At 42.0% G+C, this 17,691-nt stretch overlaps 1 protein-coding gene across 2 annotated transcripts in view; it reads left to right on the top strand.

Moving 5' to 3' along the window:
* The first annotated feature begins 5,584 nt into the window (after positions 1-5,584).
* Positions 5,585-17,691, top strand: part of LOC308365760 (FERM, ARHGEF and pleckstrin domain-containing protein 1) — a 47,760-nt gene continuing 35,653 nt past the window's right edge. For both annotated transcript variants that reach the window (XM_080839348.1, XM_080839347.1), the window contains exons 1-2: positions 5,585-5,723; positions 9,485-9,682. In XM_080839348.1, coding sequence (XP_080695474.1) covers positions 9,512-9,682 — 171 coding nt within the window. In that variant the 5' untranslated portion in view covers positions 5,585-5,723; positions 9,485-9,511. The remainder of the gene's footprint in view (positions 5,724-9,484; positions 9,683-17,691) is intronic.

Genomic DNA, 17,691 nt, shown 5'->3' with positions numbered 1-17,691 from the left:
GAGGTATTTTCAGTCTGGTATCCTACATGTCTTAGTTCCCGCCTCTCATCTTGTATCCTTGATAAACTATGACGGGTATTTACAAAGACCGGGAGGAAATTCCATCACTAAGGGAGTAGCCTTCGGCATTGTGTGTGTGACCAGAAATCCACAGCATGTAGCTATTGGTTGCTTGTTTAGCATCTAATGTGTGGTATTCATGTTATTTTATTTCAGCCTGTTTGCTCCAAAACTGTTATATTCACTCTCTCCTCATCTTGATTATCTTCTTCCTGCTCATCATTAGCACACTCACCTTTGTGAATTCTACTTCCTCAATGTCTAAGCAACCACCACCGTTGTTTTGTTTTTTTCAACCTCCCTCTATCCATCCTTGGGTCAAATCTTAATATAATGCAATATAATATAATATGGTATGGTCTCTCAATTTAAAATCAATTTTTTTCCCCAGAGACCTGATAAACATGGTTGCATCATAGCACAGCATTTTAGATCTTTTATGCCAATCTCAGTTTATTAGTTCTACATATCTTGGCATCTTCATTTCACTTATTCTCTTTGTCCCCATAACAGTATTTCATCACCCCTTCCTCAGACCTACTACATTGGAGTGAAGTGAGAAGTCTTTTTTATCTCTGTCTTTTTCAATTCATCCCCCGTCAGGCTCCCAACATAACGCTTTTTAAACAGTCCCTCAAGACTCAACTTTTCAACCTCGCCTTCACCTGAATTCCCCTGCTCCCTCCCCTCCACTTTAAGACTCTTACGTTCAGTTTTCCTTTCTAACTTGTTTCTGTCTGTTTGTTTTTGTTTGATCTTTTGTATTTCACATTTTTTTCTGTTGTCTTGTTTGCTTGCCTTCTGTAGAGCGTCTTTGGGTACTAGAAAAGTGCTATAGAAATTCGAATTATCTTTATTATTATCCCCCACTCTATTTTACTCCTTCAGGTATCCCTTTGTGACAGTTATGTTTGTCAAATGAAAACCACACTTTTCTATTCTATACGTCTACATTTTTCAGGCATATTTTCCCCCAAAGCTGGGAAACAGCTGGATGAGAATCCCTCCTATCCCCACAATGAGTCATTACTGTTAGTGAGTATAGCTTTGACCCACCAGACACCAGACACCAGACACCAGATGCTTCTGCTTCCATAGCCGTGCCCGCAGACATCAAGGAGGGATTGGTCTGCTTTGGGTAGTAGTCTCTAAGTTTAGGCCCTCCTCAGAGAGAATGTCTGCATGCTGTCGCTTCTTACAGCACTTTCAGTTTGTGCAAAGACCCTGCAACTGGTTCACTCAGACATTCAGTAGCTCCTGAAAGCATGTTCTTTCAGCATCAACATGCTATAAATTATAAAGGTTATGGTGCATTTCTGTTTTGGACCTTATTCCAAGCAAGCATTCAGGCTGAAATGTGAACAAAAACAGTCTTTACTCAGACATAGAAAGAAATCTGATTAATACTGAATGAAGTATGTTGTATTATGAAACATGCAAGACACTAGCTTGCAAAGGAATCGCCCTAAAAGTAATCGCCATTTCACAATAACAAAAGACACTTACACATATTTACCAAATCAGTATTTTTTATTGCGAACATTTATGTTCTTGTATATTTCCAAAGGCAATATATTGAATTTCTCTGCTTACATAAAAAAAAAAAATTACAGTACTTACATAATAATTCACACCCCTGTGCTTTTGAGTTCCAGATTAAGGCAGATGACAAATTATTTGCAAACGATACACTTACCACTTATTTGACCGTAACCAATCATAATTAAGTACTACCTATGAGTGAGATATAAAATAACATAAATCACCATATTCATTATATACAATTATAGATATAAAATCACTCTGTCGAAGGATCATCAGGTTGTGAAAAAAACAGAGGAAGAGAGACTGTGATTCAGTGAGGAAAAGATTCCAGTGTTTTGATGTCCAATTGAGCACAACAGAATCTATAAGAAGAAAGTAGAAATTGCATCACACCACCCAGATGCTTTGCAGAAAAGGCTGTCCCCCAAACATCCAAGGAAGATATTAACTGGTGAGGAAGGCCACCACAGTCCAGCCATCACCCGGAAAATCTACAAAGTTCAGTGGCTGAAATTTAAGTGATAGTCCACAATCTTAAGACCTATTCATAAAACATCGTTTTAGAAGATCAGCAGTAAAGTTTGTATCGAGATTGTTTTAAGATGTGGTCATATGAGACCAAAAATAAGCTCTCTGGCTAATCCTGGAAGCACTATACGTGGCATAAATCTAACTCTGCTAATGGCTGAAACACCATTCCAGTCATGACATATGGCGCTGGTAACATTATGGTTTGGAGATATTTCTTGTCTGCAGGAACTGGGAAACTTTTCAGAATGAAAGTGAGAATAAATGGAAATACATTAATCACACATAAAACCTGTTGCAGAAAACCTAAGGCTTTGGAGAGGGAATGCCAAGCAGGAGGACACTTACCCAAGACACAAGGCTAAAGCAACATCGGAATGGCTTAAAAACAGTATAGTGAACATTTTAGATAGGTTAAAGTCTTGACCAAAATCCTAGTGAAAATCTGTGGCACTCATGTTCAGGACCGCTATCCCATCAGTTCTATATTAATTCAACCCAGAGGAATGAAGAGGATACACTGCAGAACATGTGCAACGCTGGTCCTGTCTCACTTCAAAAGTTTTAAGGCTATTGTTGCAGCAAAGGGGTGCCCTTCCTGGTAACAATAGGGATTGAATATTTGTATAATAGTATAATATTAGTTGTTAATTATTAGTTTTAATTTATTCCTTTTTAATTTAACATTTACATTTAGTCATTTAGCAGACGCTTTTGTCCAAAGCGACGTACAAGGGAGAGAACAGTCAAGAGAATTTTTTGAAGAATAGAAAAACAACATAAAAAGGAAAAAGAAGTGTGGGACTGTCATTGCTTAAGTGCAAGTTAAGCCAAGGTGCCAGTTAGGAAGGGAGGTGCTCTCTGAAGAGTTGGGTCTTCAAGAGCTTCTTGAAGGTAGAGAGGGACCCCCCTGCTCTGGTAGTGCTAGGCAGTTCGTTCCACCAACGTGGATCTACAAATGAGAATAGTCTGGATTGCCGTGCTTGCACAGGCGGTAGTGCCAGACGACGCTCATTAGATGAGCGTAGCGTCCTCTGTGTAACATCTGCCCTTACAAGAGCATTTAGGTAGGTGGGAGCAGAACCAGCAAGCACTCTGTAGGCCAGCATAAATGACTAGAGCATAAGTGCTAAAGATTGTGGTTGGAAAAATATTTGTAAGTATCTTTTGTAAGCCAGAAAATGGTGATGTCCTTCGGGGGGTTGAATACTTTTGCAAGCCACTGTATAACAGTAGATGACAATGCAGGGGGTTGAGCATCAAGAATTAGTCACCAAATCAGCGTGTCTTTGGACATCCCTAGATACATGTTGTAGTGAATTTACAGCATGACAATATGTGTAGAACAAATGGGCCTTGACCACTTATGTGGGACACATGCAGTAATGCCATGAAAGGAATGACATGTCCTAACAAGAACTGGTGTAGATATTAATGCCATCAGACTCAATGAAGAAATGCAAAATAAATGACAGTTAATTGAATTCAGTATACTTTAAAAATTAAATTCTGCAAATATGAATCTTCATTTAGCCTGGGTTACATCAGTGGCCCAATTGCAGATGAATTGATGTTTCACAGTACATGAGTATATAATCCCCACAAATGTGATTTAGTTATGGGACGTAGCTTTATTTTACTGTTACCACTGAGCCCCCTCTTCAGTATTTGGAATGTTTAATATATAAAGGCAGTGTCTGCAAAAGTCAGCTTTTAGTCAGCCAGCTAAAAGAAGAAATGAGTCCATGTTCTCCAAAGCTGAGTAGTGTAAAGTGAAAAAGGCCATGACAGCCATGAACACCCTGCAGAGAGCTGATTCATTATCCGAGCCTTAAAGCACCAGTGCAGCCCTAGCTGCTTTTTTTAGAGGTCTGTATCGCTTCCGAGAGGCAGAGTGGGCTCTCCTCGGTGCGGAAGGCAAATGAGGATTCTCTGTGTGTGTGTGTGTGTGTGTGTGTGTGTGTGTGTGTGTGTGTGTGTGTGTGATTCAGTGCCATTCAGTGAGGAGGTGGGTGGACAGCAAAGGAATGTAAAGCCTGAATCTGGCTCCTCCGCGACATCGCTTGGGCCTTTCATCTGCCTCCCCTGCCTCGGCTGCATGTAGACGAGGCGTGGGTGGGCGTCATCAAGGCCTCAGCCTCAGTTAATGCCCCAAGCCACCCAGAGATATCGTTCCTGAAGAATACATCAGGTGGGCAGGGAAATGGGCTCCAAACACAGGCAATGGCAGCTGTCCTTTCAGGCCTATTTAACTGCTATGAACGTTTTGAGTTCTGAGGTATTGCCATGACACCATTGTGTCAAACCCATTTAGGAGACATTGCAGGGCATCATTAATCATACTTTGAAACTTGAGAACAGAAGCCAGAGGACGTTTGGCTAAATTACACAGAGTTGGAGGACTTCGCATTGTATGGATGATGGTTTTAATTATGTGGTTAACAAAGGTTCACTTCCAATAAGGTGTCACTCACTCTTCTATATAGAGCAGGTTACAATGGAGCGCCTCCGTCTCCAAACTCTTAACAGTTTTTTTATTGTAAAAATGAACTGAAGTCTATCATCACAGTTCCCTACTTATTCTGTATCATCATGAAATACAAGTTACAAGTCTTTTATTGTCAGATGCACAAAAATGACACAGGATTAGACTGGGCACTGAAACTCTCAGGACAAGGCACCGCACAACAACCTACCATAACATAACAGAACATAGTATAACATAACATAACATAACATAACATGACATACACTCTGTGCAAGTACTTTGAGCATAATTTAAACGTAATAAACATATAATAACATGAATAACCTTACTAATTATACAATATAAATATACAATACAGTATGCTTAACATATAACAACTTATACATATAATACTAACATACATATAACATATAATACACATATATAATAAACTATGTTAACCTATTTAACCTATTAAATATTGGGCATCCTTAAGGTGATCCCAGACATGACACGCATAGAAAACGTAATATCAGAGAAAGCGTTCCATTTACAGATTCAGACACCAGGATGATTCTCCAAAAGGAACACTGAAACATTTTAAAACATTGTAAATATTGATGATCTGAATTATTTGTGCCCAACCTTGGAAATAAGGATGTTTTTGCCTTATTCGATACAGACAGACCGGCCGATAGAAAGATACATAAATTGATTGACTGATTGATTAGTCATGTTATGTTCTCTACCTACAATTCTGTGGCAAGATGACAGAAGCTGAAGCGCGAGCTCTCCCTCTCAAAACCGCAAGATGGTGCTAAGGAATTACTTTTCCTTTGCTGAGGACTCTTGCAGTTGCAATGCCAATTACAATGGCTGGAGGCACTGTGCGTCCTTTTATTGTTTGAGTAACAAGCTAAGTGTGGATCTGCCGCTCGTTTCGATGTAATCCTGTCTCCACAGGCAGTCGTCCGACATGGCGACCAAGAAGAAGGTCCTCAACGCTGCAAGAACCATCTGAATTGGGCAAGGCAGAAAGGCTGATCAACTTGCTGTTGAGTATTTTATTCTTTTACCCCTGGAACGCTTGCTTACACGTGGATTTAGCAGAATTACAGGCAGAGTAAGTCATTTCATATCGTCCCTCTTCTTGAATGGACAACGGTAGTGCTACAACTTCTGTCTCTAAGGGAGATAAGCTGTAAAGCCGAGAACAACCTGGGGGTATTGGTGACATTGTTGGTCTTGGTTTAAGCGGTTTAATTGTTGTAACGTTTTATTTGCCTATGCCACTGCCGGACCATCGGTAGTGAAAGCAGTTTTCAGGAGGGAGTACAGATTTTTTTTGGTCAGTTTACATTCAATTTGAATAGGCAACCACAACACCTTCAAATCTAAAGAAGAATATGTCTCTGGTTGGACGTGCATTGCAATGTTGCCTACATGATCATTTACACGGTGTTAAAACGCCGCAAATGCATGTAAGTTCCACACACATGCCCTGCATTTGTTGGGAGGGATGCAGAGGAGCCGGTAGAGCATCGTTTCGCCGCACGCTGCCATTCATTTTGATCTCATGATCGGTTATTCTCTTCGTTTAGGTTTTCTTGGTGAGAGTTAACACTAATTATCCTTTTTGTCTGTCCCTCCACACGAAGAACCTTATCTTACCTTTGGGGGGATCTTTTCGTGTAGCCTAAATGATTTGTCCGCTAACCTACATTTGATGAAGACATTGAATTTGACTTTGCAATAAGCAGTATTAGTCTAGTGAATGAATGGCTTTTAAATGTCACGTTAAAAGAGAAGCTTTTGTGATTAGTATTCATTTGATTAATTTGTAATGATGATTTCAGTTGGTCGTTGGCGTCCGTTTAACTATTCCTGGTACATTCACCTGTAATCGTATCTCACAAGGTTTAATTTCTTGGAGGCAATGACAAACACGACAGTTGCCTGCAGATGTGTGGAACAGGCTGTGGACTTAGTAAATTGCATGATGTTGGTGACGTTCGATCTCTTGCCTTAAAGACCTGTCAAACACTTCCCCTCCCCCTCTCCAAGCCGTATAGCATGCAACAGTGTAATAGCATAACATGGACAGCTTGCCTTGTGGCTTTGAACAGCCAATCCTGGAAGATATCATATTGCTTTGGTGTAATTTTGGTTTGAGACTGAACATTTGTATTGACCCTTTACAAACCACACCCTTATATGTAGGCTACTCAGTGCTACATATGATCATGCATAACAATTCCAGCAATACTGAATTTCAACCAGGCGCAGTTATTAGAAAATGCAGCTGTGCAGCTTAAAGTACTTGTGAATTATCTGACAGATGACCATTGCCCGAACAGAGGGCTCTGTGTTCCTCTCCAAACTTATAGGCATGATGTCTACTTCCCCCCTCTTGCACGTTGATGGGGAATGTGAACACAAACAAGTTCAAAGACGCAGAGAAATGATGGGCCATCTCCACATTCTGGTTGACACGCACCCAGCTGCCAGTTTTCTAGGAACACTGAGCTCAAACTAATTCAGTCCAATACACCAGTCCACCAATAAAGCTTAGTGTCATGACGGTTTTAATATTTAGTATTGGTTTAAACTAGTTTAGAGAGCTGTTGATTTAACTGTGTGCTCATTTTGGAGGCTGTTGTTTGTGGTGATGTTAAATTTGTATTGCGCTGTACTGACGTGTGCTTCTATTAATTTGACCACTCCATGTCAATCAGTGAGGTTAGGCCAAACCATTGTTTTCTCTTTTGACACCTTTGATCGAATACAGTTTACAGCGCCACAAACTGCATCCTCCAAAATGATCTTTCAGTTGATTCGCCATCTTTCTTTAACTGTTTCAACATTAGCTAAACATTATAATGGACATGAAGGGGGATGTATTGTTGGTCTGTTGTATTAGACTGCATTTGTTTTTGCTAGGTGTTCTTAATAAACGAGTTTGAAACTGATTGAAGTTTATGGTGAGCAGGGAAGTGGAAGATTGCCTCTGACACTCTTTTTGAACCCTGCACGGCATCCTGATGTGTTTGCATTTAGCTATTGCATGTGCAGGTTCAAGAGCCCAATCTCTACACTCCCGGGCCGCTTGGCCATATGGGAAGAAGGCTTGGCAGGGGTGTTGATTGATGGGCTTGAGGGCAGGCAAGCATCGTTGTCACATGTGCATCTTCTATCTCTGCCTTTGACAGGGTACACATTGGTACTAATGTATTTCAGGATCATTGTGCAGAGTTCTTATCAAAAATTAAAGGAATTGTGTTTGAAAATGGTTATATTTATGGTTTCCTGGCATTCTTGTCTTGGTCTGATAAGGGCATGTGTGTGTGTGTGTGTGTGTGTGTGTGTGTGTGTGTGTGTGTGTGTGTGTGTGTGTGTGTGTATGTATGTGTGAAGGCTTTGGGACTGCTGTGGACAGCTGCAGGTGATTATGAATGCTTTGCTTCCAACATAGTCCTATTTAGAATGTCAGGTTGTCCGGTGGCCTAATTGTGATGTGCTGAATATTCATTCATAGTAATGATGCATGGTTTTTATTAGCCCATTGAGTCTCTTCAGACCCTTGGGACCAAAGAACAGAGCCATCATTTAACCAGAGGCACATGGCATACTTTTTTGGAACATACTGTAGTTTCACGGCCCTCAGGAATAGGACAGTAGGTCCATCCACTCTTAGTGAAATACATTTTTGGGAGATGGTCATAAAAATCACCCTGTACAACATAAAATATAATAGCTGAAGTGTGTGTGTGTGTGTGTGTGGGTTGAGTGTGTGTGTGTGTGTGTGTGTGTGGGGGGGGGGGGGGTGGATAACCATTTGTGTTTACCTTCCCATAAAACACCTGAGGTACTATAATGATGTCATTATCATTTCAAGTTGAACTTTAGTCAACCTGTTTGTGAAGTCTCCACAGTTTCTTCCCAAACGTGCTGCCCCCACACTCAATTGGCCCAGTTCATTCAGGTCTTAAGGTTACATCACTCTAATGGAATGTGTGATAAACAGAGTGGAACTATCCAGACCCTCTGGGTAGGCTTGAGGAATGGAGGTGGGGGTGGGAAGGATTGCCCTGCCTCACTAATCCTGCGGCTTTGTCAAGATATTCATCAATAATTGTTGTTTTTAGTCCAGTCCAAGTCAAGGATGTAAGTTTCTGTCTCTATTTGTATGCTTCTGCCATTGAGAAAATAAGTTTAATTTGGCTTGCTGAGTCTCCATATTGCATTCCAGAGGCATGCTTCTGGTAGTAGCCATCAGCTGCCTATCAGCTGGCTGTGTTTGAACTCTGCAGCACTTGCTGGTGGCTGGTGTGCCCATTCTTTCACTGCCGCCATGATGGCTACCGTGCGGTTATTTTGACATTTCCCCTTGCATTTCTGCCCTTTTCCTTTTTCTGCCAGAACAATAACGTCAATCAATGTGTTGCTCTAGCCTCTAAGCCTATTTGTATTTGATTTGCTGCTTCTGCTAGAATTCCTCTTTTTACTTCAGCCTCATGTGTGAAATGAAGAAGGCTAATTGAATTTCTCCTGCAGTCATAACATGTTTACTAAGGAGACCGCTATTTCTCTGTTCATAATGGAGATGACTGATGTCATCAAAGAGTTATCTCTGTCTTTAAACATGCATTTAGCCACATTATTCCTGCAGTCTTTAGAGAGAGTTTTTATCATTTTTCCTTTATTGCCTCCCTGAAAATGACCAGGTCGGTTCAATTCCTTAATTACATTCCTGAAAACTGTTCTTGGCCAAAAGCCCTCTTCCTTGCTCTGCACCGTCTTCTTTGAGTCATCCTGTTAGAACACTGCAGCACAAAGAGCCAGAGAGATGGAGACAAATTTAAGATGTGTCCTCTCAATGTGCAGGATTGAAGGACGTATTACGGACACGCCATGGTGGACCCAGAGACTCGAGCCTCTGCAGGCCAGCGGCTGGGAACCCCGGAGACTATGGCCATCAGCACGCTGGCTCCAGGCCTCAAGCCGCCTGTCATGCCCCCGGGCCGACACATCACCGCCAGGGTCCGCATGCTGGATGAAACCGAGGAGCTCTTCGACATCTCTGTGAGTGTTACCGTGGGTTACCGCTTGCCTCACATGCTGTGGTACAAATACAAATGTCAGGATGTACTTGGTTGGGAGGTTTTGGAGATATGTTTGGGACTGTTAAGAGCGCTTCAGTTTGAAGCTTATTACATGTATTTGGTTTCTGTTCATATCCTCCACATGAGAGCTTGTTGGAATGGAATGTGTTGTTCATGTGCTGGCGGTTATGGGTTGAACTAGGAAGGAATATGTGTTTCAAGGCTTGTGATTTGAAATTTGGAGTTATTCTTTGTCAGAGACCATGAGCATTTAGATATCTATAATTTGATTTTAAATACAATATCATTTGAATTGTATTGTGTAGAGGATAGCTAGTGAAATAACAATTGAAAGTATGACCTTGAGGGGAGACAGTGTCACGACAGCATAATGCTCAAGCAGATCCTTGCATGCTGAGAACTTATCACATTGACCATACAGTTTTTTTCTGTGCTGTAAATTCCTTTTGAATCTATGACAATATAGTAAAATGTGTTTTGAAGCACTGTCAGAATCTGCTCTTTGAATTCTGTTCAAATGTTTCATCATGTCACGCTCCATGCAGATCAGAATTAGTCACATTGTAGCTTTTTCCTGTGGACTGGCTTCGACACATTTCCTGAGCTCATGAACAGATATGTGTGCTTTGGGAAATACCATTTTCTCTCACCTAGCGAGCTCAGAGTTAATGCACACCCTGGACATCCACTGAGACAGGAGATAATCTCTTTGACGTCTGGTAGCATAGAGATGCTGCAGAGGTGGATGACCTTGTTATTATGGTGGGCTTTTCTTGGAACAAGTCAATGAACTAGCCTACACATCACTGGAAGTAGTGTGCCTGGGGCACAACCAAGAGAAACCTCTTTAAATCATGTCATTATGGTATTGGGGTTTTATTTATGCTGTTAATTATGCTTGATTGTAGCCTTCACTTGGGTTTCCAAATGACATGCTCACAAACTAAATGTCAAGGGATTAATGTTAAATATTAGTGCAGGAAAGCAATGTGTATTTCTAATTTCATCATATCACACCTGTTAAATCTTCTGACGGCTTATGTATAGAATTCACTGGCGGTTAAAAAAAAAAATCCAATTTAATAATGATGAATTTAAGGAAATAGTGTTTTTGAAATAATCTGACAGCCTTGCTGGTTTGTGTGCCAAACATAGCAGCAGTCTCTCTGAGGTGGGTGGAGAGGAAGTACAGAACCATGGTATGTTATTTTCGTGGCGGTTAGGTACTTATAATTTTCCCCCGACCACAGGTCCTTGCCCTCACAAAGAGTCAGACTCAGGGAGAGAGAAAGGAAAGGCCTAGGTATGAAAAAGAGCAAGTGGTGTATAGATAAGGGGAGCGTTGGAATGGAGGAAAAAAAAACTCTTAAATGAGGAATACCTTAGAGAGTTGTGCGAGTACTGAACAGTTTTATCTGGCATTTGTCCAGTTGTACTGGGCTTAACTTTATTTCCCACAGTTCACGATACAACTTCCTTTGTAGGCCCTATTGCTACAGTGAGTCACGGGAGAACTGGGGTGTTTACATTTGCGTGACGAACAATTGTCACGAGGAGGACAATTAGGAAGGAGAGGATAGGCTGATTCCTCTCCATAATCTGCTTTTCTCTAGACTTACCCCAACCACTGGGTCAATTTTACCTTTACCTTACATCTGAACTTACACCATATGCTTACACAGTTTAGGGAGCAGCAAACTGAAATCAAGGCCATGATTTGAGTTTCTGCTGCTGTTGCTGCTGCTCATTATGCAGATATGCTCATGTAAAATTAAAATATTTTTAATGTATATTTTTAAAGCACACATTGGCCAAACAGTGAGAACATTTACTGACTATGACCTGTATTCCTGAAAGCTACAATGGGAATGTTGGAGCTAGCAATCTTCTGAGTGCTTTTGCAGTGGGAAAGATGTAATTTTATCCCTCCAAGCTGTGATCTAAGGTCATGAACTGCAGCTTAATTAGCCTAAGGCTTTGCTGAATTACAGACGTCTCCTTATGTGGTGATGTCTCTGTCTTTATCTTACCAAATCTAAACACTGACGCTTACAAACAACACTTCCCATAGAACTCATCCTCATTTATTGAATGTAGCATTGTATTGTGATGAAGACATTCTTCCTCTGCATAAGGGTTGTACTATAAGAGGGCCAGCATTGCTGTCAGCCACACAGTAACCCATGCACCAAGCCCTCTTACAAGGTAATACAAGAGGATCCCTTGTGTTCATGGGTTTGACAGAATACAAGTTGGACATTTCCAGATACAATGTAGACCTTCAGGTATGGATGTGCATAGAGTTTGCCTACATTTTGACCTTGTTTTGTGACGGAAGATGTATTTTGTAAAATGCTGTGTGGAGGCAGCATTCATAGTGTGGTGATGAATCTTCCTTCCCTAGACATTGTGGCCACTTCTGCAAACTGGATGTAAACAGGACAGATTGCTCCGGAGATAGGAGTGGAGCAAAAGCCTGCAGATCAAAAGCAATTCGGAATACTCAATTTACTCCAGATTCAATCTCTTCAGTTGCCTTGCCCACCCTGCCCCTCTCCAGCCTGATCATAGGTTTCATCATGGGTTGGTTGGTTCAGGTGACCATGAAATTGTATCATGTACGTCAAGATCATTTTCAGAAGAGTGTACCATATCCAGGGGTGTTCTCCCCCACCCTTACAGTAATGCCTGCCTGGTAGTATATACTTCATTCTTATAAAGTATGTGTGAAGTGTGTCTGCAGTACTGATATTGGTCACAGAACAGTGTGAACGAAAGCCACAGAGACTATAGTGTTCTGTACGTGGTGCATTTTTCTGGGGTAGGCGTAGACTGGCTCTAAAGGTGGCCAAAATGGCTTCCTTTCAAAACACAACAAACTAATTTTGGTTAAAAGTGAGGTAGTGGTGATGACCAAGCTTGTGTTTAGTCATATGTGAATGAGTTGTCTTATAGCTGCCAGGAGGAATGTGTATTTGTGTCTCCCATCCTGTAGTTTCTTTACCCATCCGGGCAACTTATTTCTTGGAGCTCCCACAGAAAAGAGTTTTTCTTTTCCTTACTGTCTGCTAAAGGCTCATCTGTGCCCCTCCTCTGTGTCATTTGTGAATGTAATAGCTATCTAGCCATCCACTCACATACGTGGCTAGAAGCAGCATCCTAATTTGGATGGGACTAATGGGAAAATAACAAGAGGCAGCCTTGATTGATGGAAAATATTTATTTCTCCAAATTGTCTGGCATGAGTTTGGCTGTGTAGGCCGCTGGGCCTAACATATTGACGTTGTCCAGGGACCCGACAGTTCTCTGGCCTGCTTGAACGGGTCTCTATGCCGTGGCAGTGTACTATTTGTCACCTGTGGTCAGAGGCTCCGCGCCTTGATGAAGGGGGATTTGATGCCTCTCTAGAGACCCATACCGTGACGAAAGCCTGAGCTAGTTGATTATTGATGGAGGGATGATTCCTTTGTCTAAATAGGCTTCCACTAAAGGTGGTGCACTGTTGTGTCTCAGTTGACTTTACAGGTTAATTAATTAAATACACACATTTATAAATGTGTTCTATTGATATTCACTTTAGGTTTGGAAGCCCCCAATAGAACACCATAGAGAGCTGCATGCCTTGTTTCCTCGGCTCACCAGACACTGGAACGGCAACAGAACAAACAAGCCGTTAGTAAAACAAACATATAGCCTAGACAAGGTCACATTACACATTAAACCGTTCCTGTAAATATTTGGGGCTTGAGTCTCATCAGGCACTTTGTAAGGTTAAGAATATTGATGGCACTTCGGGAGAAGGACTTTAAATACATTTGAGTTGCTAAATGGACTCCCAGAGTTCGAAGGCTCAAACTAGAGGGAGAGTAGGGGAACTATCTGCCAGGATGCTTCTTGCCTTCTTCCTCGTCCTTTCTGTGAAAGGTTGAGTCAAGGGCTTTTTGGGTTTGACAATTTTTTTGCTTGCCATTAAAACATTCTAAAAAGTTTTATTGTTAAATCTACAGACAGGCGAGAAGGTTAAAACATTGAAACACTCAACAAGAGTTTTGTAAACTAGCTCTAAGATCTGTTAACTAACACCAACACCACTAAATTCGGACACAATTAAGTCCCTGTAAGCATCTATCGAAAGTATATTCTGTATTTCCAGAGAAGCTCACCTGGGTGTTCAGAACCTGTACCAAGGTATTTCAATTTCCCCACAGGTTCAATGTGTTGGCCGTCAAGTGAATTTGCCCTGAAAGTGAAAGTGCTCTATTTTCAGGTCTTGTTTTGTGCAGATGATGAATTCCTTTGTCTTAGCAACATTGATTTCTTGCTGGCTATTGCAACACCATGTTTGAAGAGCCTTGGTGGGGGTCAGATAAGCAGTTTCACCTAGGATGCAGCTATTCTGATCACAACCCTGGGAACATTTGAAGCGACTACGAGTGCATGTGTGTTGGTGCTTGGTTGGATGTCAGCTGGAGAGCACAATGTAGAGTGAAGGGGGAGGGGAGAGTCTCTTGGGGCTCGAGTGGGGAATGAGGATGGTCCATATTTGTCACAGGGAAAGAACTATCCATGGGAAACCATGCAGAAATGAGTAACCTTAGATTCAAGTGAAATTGAGCATAGCGCTATAGTGCATCATGCTTCCTGTTGTTGTTTGTTTGTTTGCGTGTTTATCTTCCTCACCGGGCGGTTGTCTGCCTGCCCTTGGCCAAATGATGAACACAAATAGGCATCATCCTAATACCTAGGCAGATGCTTATGTACTGTCTGCAGTCATTTACAAAATGAACTTGAATTAACAACAACAGCACACAATCACAATAATGAACACTTCTTGCCCTTGAGAGCCTGACACCAACCCCTCCCCCTCCCCCTCTTAAAGCCTGTCTTTCAGCCTCCAAACACAGCGTGGCCGCACACCAGGTTACATTTCAATCCATTGAGCGCATTTATGACACTCCACCAGTTCCTCGTGTAGTCCCTTTACTATAACAACACCCTAAATAATAGAGCAGTCCAGGGTCCTTCCCCAGGCCTCCTACCTCATCAATCACATCCTTTACTGTGTATTATGTGTTGCCTTATTCAGCATGTCACACTTCTCTTTTTTCCCTTTTTTGTCATCACTCCAAGACCATAAACAGCATTCTACTAATTTGATTCAATCTTCGATCCCAAGACAGAAAGCCAGGTTCTGTACTCGTTGCTTTTGTTTCTGACACTAAATCCTGTCTGTGCTAACCCCTGTGGAGCATTATACACGAGCACTATGAATGCAGGCTCTGGTGTAATCATTGATAGAAAGTGAGTGAGGAGCTGATGCCTACTGATAATCCAGTGAACAGCTTCACAATCATGTCTAGCTCTAGATTTAAATCACTAGAGCACTGCCTTAATGAACGACTCAAGATTACAACTCCCCATCCCCCATTATTTCTAAAAGGGACCTCTGCTATTTTACCACTTGCACAATTTTCTGTTAATTAGCTCCTGCCCCCAGGGTTTACACGCAACCTAATAAATCTTTTGTGCTGTTTAATTCCCTACCGTACCCGTCCTCTTTTATCTCGCTGGGGTTTGTCTTAACGGAGCGTTGTGAGGGCACGCTCGACTCACGTTAGGCCTATTTGGCTGAGGGGGTCGGAGGTCAATGTTCTCACAGAGACATGTGCGTTCCGGGAAAGCAACAACACAAGGCTGCTCAGTTTACACAACAGGACGCTACTGTTCACCCGGGCAAAATCCAGCTAAGCCACTGTTGTCCTTGTGTGTGTCATCCTTGTACCGCATTCCCAACTGTGAGAAAGGACACCATAGGTCACAGCAAAGCCTGTCGTGCACTAGCCGTGAACAGAGCGAGAAGTACATGGAAAAGGGACCATAATAACAATGTTAAAAGCATTTAATTTCATTGTTATTATGTGGTGATAATTGACTGTAATTGCTAAATTGAGATCAATTGAGATAATTGCTCAATACCACCATGAACCTTATGTTAGCCTAGCCTGGTCATGCCTCAACATGTTGCTCATTTTGCCCCTTGACCCATTCTCTAATGTGCTCCCCAGCCACTTGAGAGAGCTTCATTACCCCATTCACATGCCTCAGGGGGGAAAACAAAAACACAAAGTAACAGAACGGACCAGAAAGCGGGTCATGGCAGACCTCCCGGTCCCTTTTGGTCACAAACATGGCAGTCCAGTGATCAGCTCACCGATTCTCAGCACAGCACACAATTACTCATGTGAGGCGCAAAGTAATTACAGCCTCGGCCAACTCCTCCATGAGGCCTGGGTCTCCGATGAATGCTAACAAGGAATCCCAGCTCTTTTGGATGAGTAGAGCCACCGTGAGGTGGAACCGCTGGCTCCCACCAGTTGGCTATTGACCATCAAGGAAATTATGTAGCACTATCTAGAGAACCGGCTGGTATGGATATCCAGCTGTCAAAGGCCGGTCCTGCCAGACTAGACCGCCTTGCCATTAGACACAGTCTCTGCCCCTCCCTACCGTCTCTGAAAGCGGAGAATGTGTGGTGTATGCAGGAAACCATTTTAGACATGCTCTGATTCACGCTGTAGATTGAAATGCATTAGTCTCAAGACATTAGTTCACATGAAACGCAATTCTTATTCAGTTGGTATTCACTGCATCAAATGTGAACAGCATTGAGAACATTTTTCTGGTATACCCTGTCACATCAGTTTGTGGGCCTGTGTCCTCTCTCGTTCTCATATGGTAATAACATTATGAGGATTACAGTTGTGTTGCAAGTTTGGATGTTGTGTGTGCTATTGGCAGCTTAGTGTGTCCTGAAAAGCTTGACTTAAACTGCAGTCGAACATTTGGAAGGACAGACTGTCAAGTCATTGTACATTTTTGACCTGCTGTTTAAGAGCCGATGGGTGTGTTTTGATCTGGCTGGCAGATGGAAATTGGAGCGGTTGATGTGCTTAGTGTTTGATGTGCTTAGTGTTTTTCTCAGTCTTAGAGTTTTTCTCTTGCATCCTGCAATGATGCTTTGCCTGTGTCCCAGCTTGTTTCATACTCATATTGGGAGCTCAGACTCGGTAGTGCTACTTGTCATGGTAGGCTCAACACCAGGTGAATGGATTTGTTGTCTATCATTCTAGTGGATGTCTGAGGGTAAGTGAGGTTTGTTTTTCAGAGCAGGAGCATCTGTGTGCGATGGAGGAAATGATGGAAACAAAGGGAGCCGACATGATTTCTCTCACCCATTGGGATTTCTTCTGAAAAAAAAAAAGCATCTTTGATGTGCTGTCATGGAATTTTTTGTTGTCAGAGGCGTTTGAGCCTCCAGGAAGTTATCCTCAGGGAGGCTCGCTTTCACTCTCGTCGGCATTACACTGAGTGGATTATACTAAACCTTGCATTTAAATGTCCCTTTTACCCCCTCCTCACCCTTTTGCAGTCAGTAGGGCCTTATACATGTGCCACTGAGATCAGATCAGTTTATCGTATCGTATTCGCGTGTAGGTGTGAAGATTTTCAAGGGAAACGGCTCTTGTCGTTACCTGTATACATGTGCAAAATGTAAAGCGGTTACATTGCCTCGGGCATGCGCAAAGACCACGGAGATGTGCTCCCACCTGGTTTGTTTACTAACAACATCAACGTGGATCCGCATCGGACACTGGCAGTGTAGTGGCTTAAAGTTCCCTTCTTTCTATCAGCATATAGTGCTTAATATTTTCTTTGAATAACCACTCTCGGATGGAAAGAAAACGAGTCTACGCGTGGATGTGTTTCAACAACGGTAGAAAACTGTGTTTGCTCCGTCTTTTACTGGACTCATAATTATATGACAGTGGTATTAGTTACAGTTGAGACACCCGAAATAACTTGCATGCGCAGCAATCCTGAGACGTAATTTTTAGTTTGCACATGAATACTAACGTCTTCTTTGATCCCAGGAAATTTGAGCACATAACCCATCTCCCTTACGGAGAT

Source organism: Sprattus sprattus (assembly GCF_963457725.1).
Source record: "Sprattus sprattus genome assembly, chromosome: 5".
NCBI classification, from domain to species: Eukaryota; Metazoa; Chordata; class Actinopteri; order Clupeiformes; family Clupeidae; genus Sprattus; species Sprattus sprattus.
The sequence above is the reverse complement of the archived record's forward strand: the minus strand, read 5'-3'. Positions and strand labels throughout refer to the sequence as shown.